Source organism: Ovis canadensis, chromosome 26 (genome assembly GCF_042477335.2).
Source record: "Ovis canadensis isolate MfBH-ARS-UI-01 breed Bighorn chromosome 26, ARS-UI_OviCan_v2, whole genome shotgun sequence".
Classification (NCBI taxonomy): domain Eukaryota; kingdom Metazoa; phylum Chordata; class Mammalia; order Artiodactyla; family Bovidae; genus Ovis; species Ovis canadensis.
Window position 1 is genome coordinate 53,820,027 of NC_091270.1, and position 16,471 is coordinate 53,836,497.

The window sequence follows — 16,471 nt, forward strand, 5'->3', positions numbered from 1 at the left end:
GTTCAATCCCTGGTCAGGGAACTAAAATCCCACAGGCCCTCTGGTGTGCTCCAAATGAAGTGTTCAAAGCCCCATCTGTGACGGGAGAAGGAGCTGCCTGTCTTCCAGACGTCAGTCCTCCCACGGGGCCTGGTTTGGGTGCCCTCTGACGTCTCAGAACAGAGCTGAGGAGAGATTTCCTTGCTGGTCCCGGCCACACCAGCACAGCCCTGACCCCTGATTCCTTTGAGGGTGAACTGCCATCCACAATCTGACCCTCAGACTGATCACAGAGGAGTTGTCTGCAGACCCTGGCACCCGGGTGTGACCTGCTGCTCTGCCAGGCGGGCAGCCCTGCCCGGGGTCTCCCGAGCTGCCCGCCCCGCCCCCCCGCCCAGGGCCATCTCCCCTCCAGCACTGAGGCCACCATGCGTGGTGTGCAGGCGCGGCCTCAGCTCTCTCTGCTTAGACCCTTCTCTCTCCTTTCGTCCAAAGAGGACTTTGCCACCGGCCTGAATTTCAGTTTAAACTTCTAAGAACTGATAACTGGGCCTGGGCCATCCTTTTCGTCTGTTTCTGCTTGTTCCACTAGCAGACTCTCCCTGCGAACCGAGAGTCCCATTAACACATGCTGTGTCCGTGGCCTTGGGGCAGCTGGCATTCTCTGCCTGCATGGTCCCGTGAGGACTGTCCCGCTCGCGTCACAGGGAGAACCTTGCAGCTCAGGGGCGGTGCCGCTTGTTCAGAAGCCTCCCTGCTGGAGCGCAGGTCGGGGACTCCCTGACTGCAGCAGCGAAGGTGGGGGCGTGTTCTCGGTTCCCCGTGCTTCCAGGGGGCAGAGGGTCTGACTTTGGGTCACAACTCCCAGGACTGAGTCCTGATCCAGCACGAAATCCTTCAGAAGAGACTTCATGTTTTAATGCAGGTAAAAGGAGACTGGTGGAAAAGTGTGAGTTACTGCAAGTCTTGGAGCAGGTGGCAGTTGAGTCCATTTCTTAAACCCATTCTATGAAAGCCCTGGTTTGCGAAATACCTTCCTTCTCAAGAAATGGTCTCCGTCACGGCCACGCTGGTGCTAATCGGGGCTCGGGCCTGACTGGCTGAGTGAGCGAGTCATTCCGTCTCCCAGCCCGAGGCCCATGCACACACGGTGCAGCCTCGGGGCCCAGACCCCCAGGGGCCTGCGGCAGGGTAAGGGGCAGCCTGGCCCCGAGACCCACAGACCAGGGTGTCCGCTGCTCACTGCGTGATTCCTGGCCCAGGGCATGCCCTTCCCGGAAGGTGTTTACGGAGCATCCCAGGACGTCAGCGGAGCATCGCGCCAGGCCAGAGGCAGGCCTGCAGACCCCAGGCCTGTGGGGTTTCTGGTGACATGAGGGCAGCCAGACGCAGCAGCCTTGGTTCTGGGGAGCCTGTCTCTGATGTAGCGGAAATATTCTGCCTGAGTATTTGTAGTTTGGTTTACCTTCTGACCCAGCATGCTTCCCGCGTGACTGCGGGGAGCCGCCTTCCTGCATCTGTGGGGAGAGGCCGATCTGTGCTTGGCGTTCAGTCCTGCTCAGAGGTCATCACTCCCGTCGCGTGGCCACCATCCCATGGGGTGTGGCCAGCACAGCAGTGCCTGCTGGGCATGGAGATGGGGCTGGCGGAGGGGCAGGCGGCCTTGCGATGAGCAGGGCGCTGGAAACGGGTGCGATCCCGGCCAGGCGATGCTGCCCTTCCAGCATCACCGCCGTCTGCAGTCTCCTCCTCCTCTGATGTGGTGGACATCGCCTGTGTGTGTCACTGTGCCCTGTCCGGGAGCCGGGGGCAGAGGTTCTAAGAAGTCGAGCCATCTGCTCGGAGCCTAGGAAGGCGGAAGCCTTTCTATCTGTGGGTCAAGATCTCACAGTTCTGGGGATCTCCTCAGTGGGTGCCTAGGCCTTGGGCCGAGCTCCTCGTGGCTAAGCGTTTCCTACCCAAGCTGCGTCTGTCTCCGGTGGCCGGGTGCTCTCCTTCTCCGGCAGAGGAGTGACTGAGGGCCGGCGCCTGTGCATGGTGGTCCGGGGGCTGCAGGTCTAGCTGTGAAGGAGCCTGGGTTCACCAGTGGTGGTGGGTGGGTGCGCACGGCAGATAGTAACAGCCCATCAGCAGGAGCGCTTCTGGGAGCCATGGTGTTTTCAGGGAAACCGTAAGCCGGCTGGCGGGACGCGAAGTGGGAGCTGATGCTGGCGGGGAGTCAGGGTGACTGCTCTCAGCGGAGTCCCCATGGTGGGCGACCCTGGCTGGGTGGTGTCCGGTGGGTGTCCAGCCTTTGGAGGCCTGTGAGCCTGGCACATTCACGGGGACCCAAGACAGGTGGTGCAGCCAGGAGCAGATCACCTGGGGCCTCTGTGGGTCTCGCAGGCTCCCCACGGGTTTTATTCTGATTGCCTGGGGTGGAGGGAGCTAACCCATTGCAGGGCTTGGATGGGGCCGGGCTGTGGTCTGACACACACTTGAGGCCCCTCAGGCTCCAGCTGAAGGGTGTGGCCTCGGCCAGCGTGCCCATCTGGCCCCCGACGGTACCTGCTGAGGGCACCACCAGGTCCGTCCCCACGAAGGGCTGAATGTCCACTCACTCTTCCCACACCGGCTTTCCGTGGCCTGCGGGCTTCAGAGCCCGCGTTGAGAAGTGTTGTGTAGCTCATTCCCCGCCCACAGGTCACCTTCGTCTGTTGCACTATCCCCAGGCGAGGGCCACAGCTTGCCGGGCTCTGCGTCCACTCAGCGGGTCCTGGCCGGCCACCTCCGTAATCCCTCTTTCTTCCCCGGCGCTGGGCCTTGTTTTTCCCACTTGGGGCTTTCTTTCAAATTCCAGGGAGACCTCTGCCACACGTTTGAAGTTGGGGTGCTGGCGTGGCTCTCTCACTGCATTTTTACCCAGGCCTTGTCCCCACTGCCAGAAAAGACAGGAGCCATCAGCTGCAGGAGAAGCAGCGTCCCTGCCACCACTGGGAGCAGAAGCCATTTCTAAAAAGGGACGCAGTGGACATTTTCCTAGGCTTTCCTGCCCTGTGAAATCTCTCCAGCTGATACTAATCAATTATTATTGTTGCTGGGGGCTTATCCTGCAGCAGGCCTTTGTTTTGGAGTCGAGCTGGAAGGACACAGGCCCACTCCTGGCCCTTCTTCTCCTTGGTCTGGTTCATGCCAGGCAGAGTGCCAATGACCTCTGTGTGTGTAGATTGCAGTGGAATAAGGTGGTCTCATTGGTTGCAGAGTAAAGGGAACGTTAGGTCCATCACCACTTCTGCAGGCCATTTGTTGAGTGTAGTCTAGCCTGTGGAGTGGATAGAATGGAGTTCCCCTGGTGGCTCAACAGTACAGAATCCGGCTGCAATGCAGGAGTCCCAGGACAAGCATGTTTGATCCCGGGCTTGGAAGATCCCTTGGAGGAGGGCATCGCAACCCACTCCAGTATTCTGGAGAATCCCATGGACAGAGGAGCCCGGTGGGCTACAGTCCATGGGGTCACAAAGAGTTGGACAGAAGCAAGGACGCTTACACTCACGAACAGAGTAAGCCCTCAGGAATGTGGGCTCAGTAGGGAGTGAGTGTTTGGGTGCTGGGCTGGACGAGCCCTCAGGGTGACTTGGCTCAACCTGCTAATTAAAGAAGAGGAAACAGAGGGACCGGGGGTCGGGGGAGGGCGCCTGCCTGAGGGGCGTGGGTCAGGATGTGCCGTTCCCAGTTAGCGGGGACCCAGGCCCGGCATCCCAGGTGGGGACTGCAGGCGGGAGGGGTCCCTGCTGGGGGGCCTCCTTTCCTCCCAGCACCTATGTGAGCTTCCAGAATGAATCCGGGAAAGTAACCAGTACGGTCACAAATCTGTTTCCAGGCTTATTGCAGCCGCACGTATATAAATAACAAAAAAACACCTTTGAAGTCTTGCTGCTCCAGCAAGTATGTTGGAAATGGACTTTTGAAGTAAGACATGCACAGGGCCAGGCCTGGCTTTTTACAGCTGCATCCTCACCCAGAGGGGACCCCCTCCCCCAGCTACTCAGACTGGGGGAGCAGATGGTACTAAAGCAGTGCGTGGATGAGTGGACAGAGCGTGTCCCCAGGACCTGGCCTCACTGAGTCCTTGTCCTGGGCCAGCACTGCTGACTCGAGCTTTCTTTTCATCCCCTGAGGGGGTCCTGTTCGCGCCCTTGGGCCAGGATGGCTGAGTTCCAGGTCCTTCTGTCTCCTTTCAAACGTCCCCCCCTGGTGCCGGGCTGGACACACAAACGGCTTTTCCATGGTGCTGCCCCAAACCGGCCCTCCCCACTGGTTTCTGAGTGTGTGTGTGTGTGTGTGTGTGTGTGTGTGTGCAAGCCTACACCTGGAAACACCCCAGCTAGAGGTGCCAGAAGTCACCGGGCCTGTTGAGGATGGGGGGGTTGCTGTGCCCGGTCGTCCGCGCCCCCGCCAAGGCGTGGCTGTGTCAGCGGCCCCCCCTCCGTGTCCACTCCGTCTCCCTCCGTCCAGTGATGGCACTCTCCCTGCAGGTCATAAAGAAGGAGACTGGATTCTGGAGAGATTTCGGGTTCGGGATGACGTGCCAGTACCGGTCCGACTTCATCAACATAGGTGAGCCCAGAGCCCGTTCCCCAATGGAGACCGTGCAGGTCCCTAAGAAGGCTGCTCCCCGGGAGGTCGCTGCATAAACGTGGCTCCAAACCAAGTCGCTCAGGGCTTGCCCCTGCTCCCTCTGCACAGACCGTCCTCCACGGGGAGGGGATCCCCTGGACGGAAGGGTTGGGAGGGTCCCAGTTTCTCCGTGCTGAGCCTGTGAAAATCCTAGACATCACTTCAGGTCCGCAGTGTGCGGTCACTGTCGACTTGCACACAGGGACACGTATGTATGCCGATGCCTACACGCATGTGCCTGCATGCACACACACATCTAGAACCCGGAGGGGAAAGGCCCCCCGGTTGTAGATTGGAGGCCAAGCCTCAGAGAGGCAGAGGGACCTCACAGCTAGAGAGCCCCGGGGGTCTCCTGTCCCCTGGGAGACAGCACGTCACTCCCCGGGGCAGCACCCACTCTGCAGCCTCTAGAGGGAATGGCGTGGATTGTACACGACCAGGGGACAAGTGAACAGGCCAGAGCTATGATCTTGGGCCCAGGGCCTCAGGTGGTCCCCTGGAGGCCCGTCCTCATGTGGAGACCCCCACCTTTACGTCTCCTGGGGCTCAGCAGTCTTGCTCTCTCTTCGCCACCTCCCCTCCCACCCAAGGCCTTGGGCTTCTCTTTGTAAGGTCAGTGAGTCAATCTGAGGAGTTCCAGGAAGTTTGGTAGACTGCAGGGACTATAGGACTCTCAAAAAAACCACCTAACTAAATAAAAGCCCAAGGGACTTCCTGGAGGTCTAGTGTTTAAGACGCTAAGCTTCCACTGCAGGGGCCACAGGTTCGATCCCAGGTCAGGGAACTAAGATCCTGCGTGCCGTGTGGCAGAGACAGAAAATAGAAAAACAAACAAACAATGACTTGAAGTTAAGTCCTGCAAGAAACAGTAGAACACACAAGTCAAGGGCCTCTGGCGAGTGTGCTCAGATTCACAGCAGGTCACCACGGGTGTTCTTCGATTTCTCTATAAATGGCCTAAATTATTGTGTGTAAATCTAATTTTCAAAAATGACTTATTTTAAAACTTTTCTGAAGGAAATTTCCACTTTGAGAAACTCTTGTTTCCTTGCTCTGTATGCAAGGAAAAGTGATCTGCGATGATGTATGTTTATCGAATTTGAACCTGAGAGGCACAGTGGCCGCTGGTGTGACAACCAAGACTTGAATTCGGGCCCCGACCCAGAATCCTGCATGTTTCCTCAACTGCCTAGCAGCCCTGCTCACAGGCAGGGGTGTGTCGAGGCCCCCCCCCCCAGCCCAGTGCTGGCTCCATCAGAGCAGCGTGGCCTGGGGGCTTCAGGGAATCTGGCTAAATGACAAAGCCACTGAGCGTTGATTGACTGTTTCTTATCCGAGGCCAAGAACTCTTGAGAAGCAAGGAACAGTGGCAAGCAAGTGGCCACTGCTTCCTGGTTCTGTCTGGGACGTGATGGCTTTAAGTTAATAGGGCGATGTCACCATTCGGAAAGGTGTGAAGGGGCCACTGTGATGTGAAGTAAGGTGTCCAAAGTAAAACTTCAGAACTGTGAGGCCAGCCCTTTTCAAGTTACTTCTCTCACTGGCTTGTGGGGGCCACTCACAGCTTTGGGGACTCCAGTCCGCAGGAGGGAGGGCGCTTCTGTAGGACATGAATTTTTCACACCTCCGGGCCCTCCCTGGTCTCTCCTCTGCAGGGGCAGGAGGGGGCCACGTTCGAACAGAGTGCCACGAATTTCCGTTCAGAGGTTGGGTTGGGACGTGGGGGGCGCTGCGGGCATCGCTGACCCCCGCGTTGCTATGACGACGGCTGCCCAGGCTTCCGGGATTCGGCGAGGCGGGGTGCGGTCTCCAGGAGCTCGTGCTGGGCGAGGGGGGTTCCTGAGCTCTCTGACTCGGGCAGACGCGCACCACCCGGACTCCGGGGGTCGGGGCGGGGAGACCTCCCCAAGCTGCTTCTGCTGAGGGCGCTGGTGCGGGGCGGGACCGAGCCGGGGTCCCCCGGCGCGCGTTCAGCCGGGTCTTCTGCCCCGCAGGTGGCTTCGATCTGGACATCAGAGGCTGGGGCGGCGAGGACGTGCACCTGTACCGCAAGTACCTGCACAGCAATCTGGTGGTGGTGCGCGCGCCCGCGCGGGGCCTCTTCCACCTGTGGCACGAGAAGCACTGCGAGGACGAGCTGGCGCCCGAGCAGTACCGGATGTGCATCCAGTCCAAGGCCATGAACGAGGCGTCGCACGGGCAGCTGGGGATGCTGGTGTTCAGGCACGAGATCGAGGCCCACCTCCGCAGACAGAGACGCAAGACGGCCAGCAGGAAGTCATGAGCGCCCCCTGCAAGGGACCAGGGGTGCCGAGACACTTTATTATTATTATTTTTTTTCCTTTTTGCAGTTGCAGCAAGGAAAAATATTGCCCCAAAAGGGCAAGGAAAGCATTCGACGGGTTAGTAAAACGGACGAGGGGGCGTTTCTCTCTGCCTGTGTGGCTTATGCAACAGGCGTCAAACGCCCCCCACAGTTGGCCTGCAGAAGCAGCCCAGACGCACCAAACCGCGGCAACCGACAGAGAGGACCTCTTTGTGAGACTGATGGCGTGGAGGTTGTGATTGTGTTTACAGCAAAGCCAGTGCTGTTGTTCTGCGCTTATTGAAATATTCATGAAGGAAGGGAAGCTTTGTAAAAAGTTCATTAGGATGGAAGGCCAGCATCCTGCCTCCCGGTCTGAGGGGTGATCAGCCCTTCTCTGGGGTCTGGGAGACGGTGTGAAATTCAGAGAAACACTCATGGTGATCTTCGTGGATATAGTAAGCAAAACCAAATGGACTAAAAGTGAGAAAACAAAGAAACTCGTAGCTATTGTATCATCTCCCCCAACGTTAACCGGAAGTAATCTGCTCATCTTTTTGGCTGTAGTTTTAACCATCTCTGTTAATTTTATTTAAAAATGCACTCTTTTTTTGGCTTATGAGTTATATTCTGCTTATTTAATTACCCATTTGCAAGCCTTATGAAGGAGCACAAGTTAGCTACATTTTGGTATTTTCTAAGAAGATACTTTTCGCTGCCTTGCTTCAGTTCAGAGCATCAGATTGTGACCCACAGCCGAGGATGTGGCAGACGCTGACCCTGTGGGGACTGGCCGGCAGACGGTCATCGGGGATGGCGTGGCTTGCGGCTGCTGACCACACAGGCACATGGATACTTTATCTGAAGAGTATTTCCGAAATGGAGCAACTGAACACGGAGGGAATGGAAAATGTACTTTTTACCTTAACAGAGAAGGAAACTCACTCAGACTGGTGACACAAGTCAGAAAACACGTTTTCTCCTCAGGGGAACTGGGGACCACTTTCTTACCTGTTGAAATAAACCAAAGCAGGCTATATGAACCAAACGCTCTCTTTTCCAAGCAGGGTGCTCTTCCTGGCTTCTGGCTTCCACGAGAAGAAACACAAAGAAACGTCTTTGGTGAAAGGTCACTCCACCCGCCAGCGTCCAGTGGGACAGACGATTGTGAGGTGGGCTCCTCCAACCCAGCCAAGCGGCAGTGACTTGTTTTTTAAATTACGATGTTCTACTTACTCACCAAGATGCTTCTGAAAAATCTCATTTTATTACATTTTACAACTATTAAAATAAACGCAGTTAACATTTAGTGGTTTCTATGTTTATGTGAAAGTTATTTACTTATTAGCCAGCACCAGATACAGGAGCTAATTATCTCTCAAGTGCCTTGCCTTCTGTTTGCCCACAATCAACTCATTGTTTAAAAGCTCCAAGAACAGTCAAGCTGTTGGTGGGTGTAAAAAAAAAAAAAAATGCATTGTACTGATTTGTACTGGTAGTTCATAAAATCCAATTAAAACCCAGGACATGAATGGAAGGTGGCATTGTACAGCTAATAAAATGTGATTTGTGGGTACGATTTCTTCTTGAAGTCAGAACACCAGGTCTTTAGTTTCTGGAGATGGGTTTCCTGAGTGTCGACCAGCTCCCCTTGGCTCTGCGGTGTTTCGGGGGAGGTCATTCCTTGATGGGGGATGCCCTGTGTACCCAGCGTCTCTGACCCCTCCTCCCACGATGACTGGAGCGCCTCTCACCCCGGGGACCCCTAAACATTCTCATGTCACCTCCAGGTGACCCCTTGGGGGCACTGATCTAGCAGGAGGGGAGAACCTTGGTGGACAGCCTGGCAGCTAATACAGTCTGCTTGTTCTTTTTCATTTCTTCCTCTGTTTAGTGTTGGCTCTGCCGGGTCTTGGCCGCTGCTCAGGCTTCTCTAGCTGTGGTCTGCGGGGTCTCCTCTCTAGCTGCAGTGCACGGCTTCTCCTCGTGCTGGCGTCTCGTCGCAGAGCACGGGCTCTCGGGTGCTCTCCAGTAGTTGCAGCTCCCGGGCTCTGGAGCGCAGGCGCAGTCATTGTGGCGCTTCGGCTTAGTTGCCCCGTGGCCCGTGGGATCTGCCCAGATCAGGAGATGTGTCTCCTGCATTGGCAGGCAGATTCTTTACCCCTGAGCCACCGGGAAGCCCTGCTTGTCATTTTTGATTAGAAGTTGAGGAGTGGTTTCCGAGGGCCCTCTTATTTCCACATACACAGTGCTCCTGGAGGAGACTCAGGCCCAGGTCTGTCTCCGCAGTGGGTCTCGGGCTTGGTGGGGCCGACCCTGCCCCCGCCAGCCTGTCTTCCTCCAGGTCCAGAGGCTGCTCTTCAGGCTGGCAGCGGGAGCGTGTGTGTCTGCCAGTGACCTGAGTATCCCCCAGCGGGGCCTCCAGGCCAAAGTCCATGGGTAACCAGCCATTTGGGCAGGTGTGAATGGCACCGCACAGGTGCCTGAGGCAGAGAATTGGATTTTGAAAGACGCTGAGGGTGGATGAAGCGTGTTAGTTGCTCAGTTGTGTCGAACTCTTTGCAACCCCATGGAATGTAGCCTGCCAGGCTCCTCTGTCCATGGGATTCTCCATGGGTCTCACATTGCTGGCAGATTCTTCACTGTCTGAGCCACCAGGCAAGCCTTAAGAGAAGAGACGGCAAAATCAAACTCTCTCTCTCCCTCTTTTTAAAGCTTCCCTTGTGGTCAGCTGGTAAAAAATCCACCTGCAACGTGGGAGACCTGGGTTCGATACCTGGGTTGGGAAGATCCCCTGGAGAAGGGAAAGGTTACCGACTCCAGTATTCTTGGGCTTCCCTTGTGGCTCAGCTGGTAAAGAATCCACCTGCAATGCGGGAGACCTGGGTTTGATGCCTGGGTCGGGAAGATCCCCTGGAGAAGGGAAAGGCTCCCCACTCCAGTATTCTGGCCTGGAGAATTCCATGGACTCTGTAGTCCATGGGGTCACAAAGAGTCGGACATGGCTGAGCGAGTTTCATTTTCTTTTTAAAGCTTATTAAGTAAAGGGTTTTATCAAGAGGCGAGAAGCCTCGTTAAGCACATGCAGGAGGGATCTGTCTTAGCTGGGGCTGTAACACACACCACAGGCAGGGTGGCTTCGTCACCCAACGTTGATGTCCCAAGGTTCTGGAGGCTGAAAAGTCCACAGTCAAAGCACCGGCAGACCAGGTGTCCGGTGAGGACTTTCATGTGTCTTCATGTGTTCAAGGGCAGACAGAGGGCTGGCTTCCCTTCCTGTTCTTAAAAGGACACTAATCCCGTTGGGAGGCTCCACCCTCATGACCTAGCACCTCCCAGAGGCTCCACCTCCAAATACCATCTCATCAGGGCTTCAACCTGGGAATCTTGTGGGCACATTAAGTCGTAGCAGGACCTTCCTCAGCTCCCTGCCCAAGACACTTATTTATAAAAGCAGGGTTGTTAATGCCCCCACTGGAGCACGATGGTCAGGAAGTCAGCACTCAGCCTTAGACAGCAGAGGCTGGCAGTGATGACCAGTGGCTTCTAAGGAGGAAGAATGGTGCCAGGGAAGCCCTGAGGCTTGGGCTCGTCTGGGGTCCCTTCCAACGCTGCCTCCTTGCCCCCTCCCCCTGTCCTGACTCTATGTAAATTTCTCAGGAACTGACCTTGGTCCCCTTGCTGGAGCAGGGTCCCTGGTAAAACCTGGGGTCCCGTGCATCAGCCATGTGTGAACCATCCTCGTGAGAGCCATCGCTAACACACCCCCTCCCTCTTCTCCTCGTAAGCTAAAGACACGTTGGCAGCCAGGGACGGCCCTCTGCTAGTCTTCACGGGAGCTGCTTTTGTGCAGGCTGATTAGGTAGGATGCGTCATGCTTGCTGTTTCAGTTCGGCATGGCAGCTAGTGCCCAGTTAGTACCCCAGCCACGCACCTGGGCTCAAATTCAGGCCTTTCACTTCCAGCCCGTATGATCTTAAAGCTGACAGTCTCCACCCCAGTTTCCTCATTCAGGGTCATGGATGAAATCACACTTCTATCACAGGACTGCCTGGGGAATTAGGACACGTCATGAAATGGCATGCCACTCCAGTGTTCTTGCCTGGAGAATCCCATGGACGGAGGAGCCTGATGGGCTACAGTCCTTGAGGTTGAAAAGTGTGGGACACGACTGAGCAACTTTCACACTCGCACACGTAGCAGGCTTTCATGTCCGATACCAGCTCCACATTCCAACTGTGTCTGCTGTTCTTCCCAGCGCACCCCACCCTTTTGGGTGTAAGCAGACAGTGGGTCTCACAGGGGACGTCGTGAGACCATCACACGTGCAGTGTCCTTTATTTTTGTCATTCTGAAAACCATTTCAGTCTATCCGAAGATGGGTTACTAGGAGTGTAAAATACAACGAATAGTTTCTTCCTAAAATTCTGTGCTCAGTAATTTGGAATTGGTGACCCCCTCAGCAGAGGCATAGAGGTTTTAGAAGCATAGCTGGGCACCTGTCTAAAGGACAGCTGTCTAAAGCAGCTCGTTTCATTACTTCCGTTTTCCAGGTACAGAAAACGGAGGCTCAGAATTGGCCGAGAGCTAACTTGGAGGCCCTGCCAGAGAGTGGCCTCATGTTTCCTCCCAGGACCAGCTCCTGGCCTCCAGCCCCACCTGAGGATTCCCCTGGCAGTGGTTGGAGACTGGTCTCTGGTGGCCCAGGGACACTGAGCAGGTGGCCACTGACCCCTCCAGCTCTGGGCCATCACTAGATGGGTTGGAGGCCTCAGAAACTGGTTGTCCAGTAGGCCCCCAAGGTGTTAAAGCTGGCCTTGAGTTGGAGGGGAGGGGAGGGAAGGAGGGAATTCTTGCTTTTTGGAAAAGATTTGACATTGTTTCTGAGGATGGCTGATTGGAGAGAGTGCCCTTGCGTGCTAAGTTGCTTCAGTCGTGTCTGATTCTCTGTGACCCCATGGACTGTAGCCAGCCAGGCTCCTGTGTCCCTGGGATTCTCCAGGCAAGAATACCAGGGTGGGTTGCCATCTCCTCCTCCAGGGGATCTTCCTGATGCAGGGATCGAACCCAGGTCTGTCTCTGCATTGGCAGGTGGAGTCTTTACCACTAGCGCCACCTGGGAAGCCCTTGGGCGGTTCTTAAAAGAGGGGGTGTGTTTTACACCCAACACTCATTAAATAGCTGGCAGGATGCGTCATATGTGTGGTCCTTATTTTGATTAGCTTTATACTTGAATGCAAAGCTGTTTCTCCTGGCAGGATTTGGTGCTTTGCTGTTGCTGCCAAAAGCTCAGGCCTATGCCAGTTGGTTGGGGGGTTTGGGCAGTGGTTTTCTCAACACAGAAAATTTTCTCTCAGTCAGCTGAGGTGCCTTCAAACATCTCGGCATTCCTGATCCTCTGCACACGCCCTCTGGAGTAGCCAGCCCTGTGCCCCAGCTGTGTCTGCCTTGCCACTCTTCCGAGGGGAGGGGCTGGGGAGATGACATGATGCTGTGATGCCTCGGGCTGTCTTAGCCTCTGTCGTCACCCAGAGGTTCAGAGAGGGCCGGGCCACCTTCATGACCTCTGCCTAAGATGCACCGGGTGCCTTTTTAACTGGAGGTTGGCTGTGCAGGTGTCCTGCAGGTGCTGCACGCAGGCAGAACCCGAGTGGGGGCGGGGACGCTGGATGAACTGGGCTCACTCCTCACCTACCTGAGGGTCAGACACATTGGCTTGAAGCCAGCTGAGTACAGCGCAGCCAGCACCTCCCTGCCTCCGTCATGAATCCCACAGCCTCTAACCTAGCGACTGACCCCCTGCCTAAACCACCTCCAGCTCCAGGGTCTACGGATCTTCGACAGCTGACCTCACCTCTCCGGCTGGGATGGCTAACCTCATTTGAAAAGAATGAGAAGAATAAATGGAAATTAAAGGCAAACCCCACTAAACCTGTTTCTTGATAAATTTACGAGGGTTGAAATCATATCACGGATCTTTTCTGATGACAAAAGTATGAAGCTAGAAATCAATTAAATGAAGAGAAATGAAAAATCACAAATAGGTGGTGATTAAGCAGTATAGTACTGAACAACTGCTGGGCCAAAGAAGAAATCAAGAGAGATTTAAAAAATACTTTGAGACAAAAGCAGAGGTGTAATATACTAAAATTTATGGGATGCAGTAAAGGCGGTTCAAAGAAAGAAGTTCATAGCGATAAATGCCCACCTCAAGAAACAAGAAAAGCCTCAAAATAGCAACCACACTTTACACCTCAAGGAACTAGAAAAAGAAGGATGAAGTTGAAGGTTAGTAGAAGGAAGGAAATAACAAAGATCAGAATGGAAATAAATGAAATAGAGACCAAAAGGAAAGAAAAAGGCAATAGAAAAGGTCAATCACGTTAAGAGCTGGCTTATGGAAAAATCAACAAAATAGACACACCAGTAGCTAGCCTCTCCAGGAAGAAGAGAGGACTCAGATAAAATCAGAAATGAAAGAGGAGAAATTACAACTGATAGGTTAAAATACAGAGGATCACATGAGACTACTGTGAGTAATTATGTGCCAACAAACTGGGCAATCTAGAAGAAATAAAAACATTCCTAGAAACATATAACCTACCGATTCATGATGAAGCAGAACATTTGAACAGGATGCTTAACAAAGAGATGAGTCAGTAATCAAAACCTCCCAACAAACAAAAATCCAGGGCCAAATGGATTCACTGGTGAATTCTACCAAATAGCCAAATGAGAATTAATATCAATCCTTTTTGAATTTTGAAAAAACAGAAGAAGGGGGAGCTCTTCCAAACACGTTTTACAAGGTCAGCATTACCCTGATACCAACACGAGACAAAAGTGCCACAGAAAAACAGTTACAGGTCAATATGGTTTCCCCAGTGATAAAGAGTCTGCCTGCAAAGCAGGAGGTGTGTTCAATCCCTGGGTCAGGAAGATGCCCTGGAGGAGGGCATGGCAACCCACTCCAGTATTCTTGCCCGGAGAATCCCATGGACAGAGGAGTCTGGTGGGCTACAGTCTATAGAGTCACAAAGAGTCAGACACGACTGAAGCAACTGAACACACACACACACACATAGGCCAGTGTGCCTGATGAACGTTAGATGCAAAAATCCTCAACAAAATATTAGTAAATCAAATCCAACAGTCCATTAAAAAGATGGTACACTGTGACCAAATGGAACTTATTCCAGGGATGCAAGGATGCTTCAGTATCGGCAAATCATTCAAAGTGATACACCATATTAACAAAATATAGTCAACTCAATAGCTGTAAAAAAAAAAAAAAAGCATCTGACAAAATTCAACATCCCATTTATGATAAAAACTATTGGCAAAGTGGATATAGAGGGACTATACCTCAATATAATAAAGGCCGTATATAATAAGCCCACAGCTAATATCATACTCAATGATGAAAAGCTGAAAGCGTTTCCTCTGAGATCAGGAAAAAGACAATGATGCCTACTTTTGCCACTTTTATACAGCATAGTATTGGAAGTCTTAATAAGGCAAAGAAAAGAAAGAAAAGGAACCCAAATTGGAAAGGAAAAAGCAAAACTGCCATTTTCAGATGACATAGCACTCTATATAAACCCTAGATATTCCACCAAAATAACTGTTAGAATAAATGAATTTAGTAAAGTCACAGGGTGCAAAGTCAACACACAGAAGTCAGTTGAAGAAACTATCAGAGAAATTAAGAAAACAATCCTATTTACAATTGTATCAAAAAGAGTAAAACACCTAGGCATAAATTTAACCAAGGACGTGAAACAACTGTATATTGGAAACTATAAGACATTAATGAAAGAGGTTGAAGAAGACATAAATAAATGTAAATACAGTCTGTGTCCATGGATTGAAGAATTAATGTTGCTAACATGTCCATATTACCCAAGGCAATCTACAGAGTCAGTGCAATCCCTATCAAAATTCCAATGGTATTTTTCAAAAGATAGAACCAACAATCCAAACAAACAAAAAACACCAAATAGCCAAAGCAATCTTGAAACCGAGGAACAAAGCTGGAGGCATACACTGCCTGATTTCAAACTATATTACAGCTGAATCCGCTTGTCAAGGGCCAGCTCTGGGGTAAAGGCTAGGTGATTGCTCACTTGGGGGATGTCAAAAATGAGGCAGCAGAGAATTCCCTTTCAAACCCAAACTAATCAAGCCGTTTCTCTGCAAGTCAGCTGGCTGGTACATTCTGTGATTCCTCATCAGATCCTTCTTAAGATTCCCTTTCCCCCTCAATTCATCCCAGAAACTAGCAAATGGGCCATTAGGGTACACAGCCCGCTGATTGAGCTGAGCTGATAAAAGGGGAGGTGGATTCTGGATGCAGGACCCACCGGATGACTGCCATTTGTGGAGGACTTCACACATTATACATGGTCCACGCACTTTACACATTTCTTTTCTAAACCTCAGAACCCCCAGTGTGACTTTAGAAACTCCTGTTTCAGACATGAAGCTGAAGATTCCACACTGCTGGTTAAAGTAGCCGGGATCCAAACCCAGACCTGCTGGGCTTTCTGCTGTATCAGGCTGCCTCGTTACCAAGTAATGTGTTTTCACCACCCACAAACAAGAGGGCAGCTTTACCATTGAGGCCTCCTGGTGGCTCTCAGTCTGGGGCAGCAGCAGGGTGTCTCAAGCTCCCTGAGCGGGGGTGAAGAAGCAGAGCCAGTGGGGTGGAAACGGAAGTACTAACATCCATGCTAAAGGCCGCCCAGGAGCAGGATTCACACTGCAGAGAGTGCAGTCTGTGAGTGGAAGGGAAAGAGTGGGCAGTTCTCCTAAAATGCAAGGAAGGGGCTAGAGAGGGGCAAACAGTGAGGAGGAGATTATAACTGTGGAAGCAAGGGATGGACGACTAAAGCGGGATGCACTGCTCCTCCTCAGGTTGGGGACACGCAGCTCAAACGGAAGTGTTTAAAGATACAATTGTAGAAAACTTAGCCCTGGCATGCTGCGGTCCACGGGGTCGCAAAGAATTGGACACGACTGAGTGACTGAACTGGACTGAACTAGGTTCTGAAACAAAAGCCTTGTGCAGTGCAGTCTGGAAGGAAAACATTTACCACGTTCTTGACAAAATGAAAGCAAAGAGGCCCCTTGGAGATGCCTCTGAGCACCCCCTGTACATCACTGCGTGTCCTCTCTGTGCACCAGGTGCAGGAGCCCTGGGTGCGTGTGTGTGAGGCTGTAACCTGTGTTAGGATGCGTGTGCATGAAGGAAGCTGTCTCTGCAGAGGCTGCAATTGCAAAAAAATAGACAAAAGTTATTTTTAATCTAAAAACAGACTTGATGCCACAGCAGCCATGACCCTGTACTAACAGGATGGTTAATTCCAACGCGTTAGCTCAGAAGGGCAGTTGGGGCTACAAATGCTCCTGAGTGACCTGCCTGGGCCCTGGTTTCACTTTGTCTCCCTTCTCTGGATTCTTCTGTCCCTGTGTTTTCCTCTTCCTGGTGAGGTTTGCGCCTACTGACACTTACTTCATGTCGCTTGGCCT

General features: G+C 52.9%; 1 protein-coding gene across 26 annotated transcripts in view; it reads left to right on the forward strand.

The window, feature by feature from the left end:
- Positions 1-8,249, forward strand: part of CSGALNACT1 (chondroitin sulfate N-acetylgalactosaminyltransferase 1) — a 340,608-nt gene extending 332,359 nt beyond the window's left edge. For all 26 annotated transcript variants that reach the window (XM_069572748.1, XM_069572763.1, XM_069572746.1 and 23 more), the window contains 2 exons: positions 4,494-4,575; positions 6,630-8,249. In XM_069572748.1, the coding sequence (XP_069428849.1) occupies positions 4,494-4,575; positions 6,630-6,919 (372 nt within the window). In that variant the 3' untranslated portion in view covers positions 6,920-8,249. The remainder of the gene's footprint in view (positions 1-4,493; positions 4,576-6,629) is intronic.
- Positions 8,250-16,471: the final 8,222 nt, after the last annotated feature.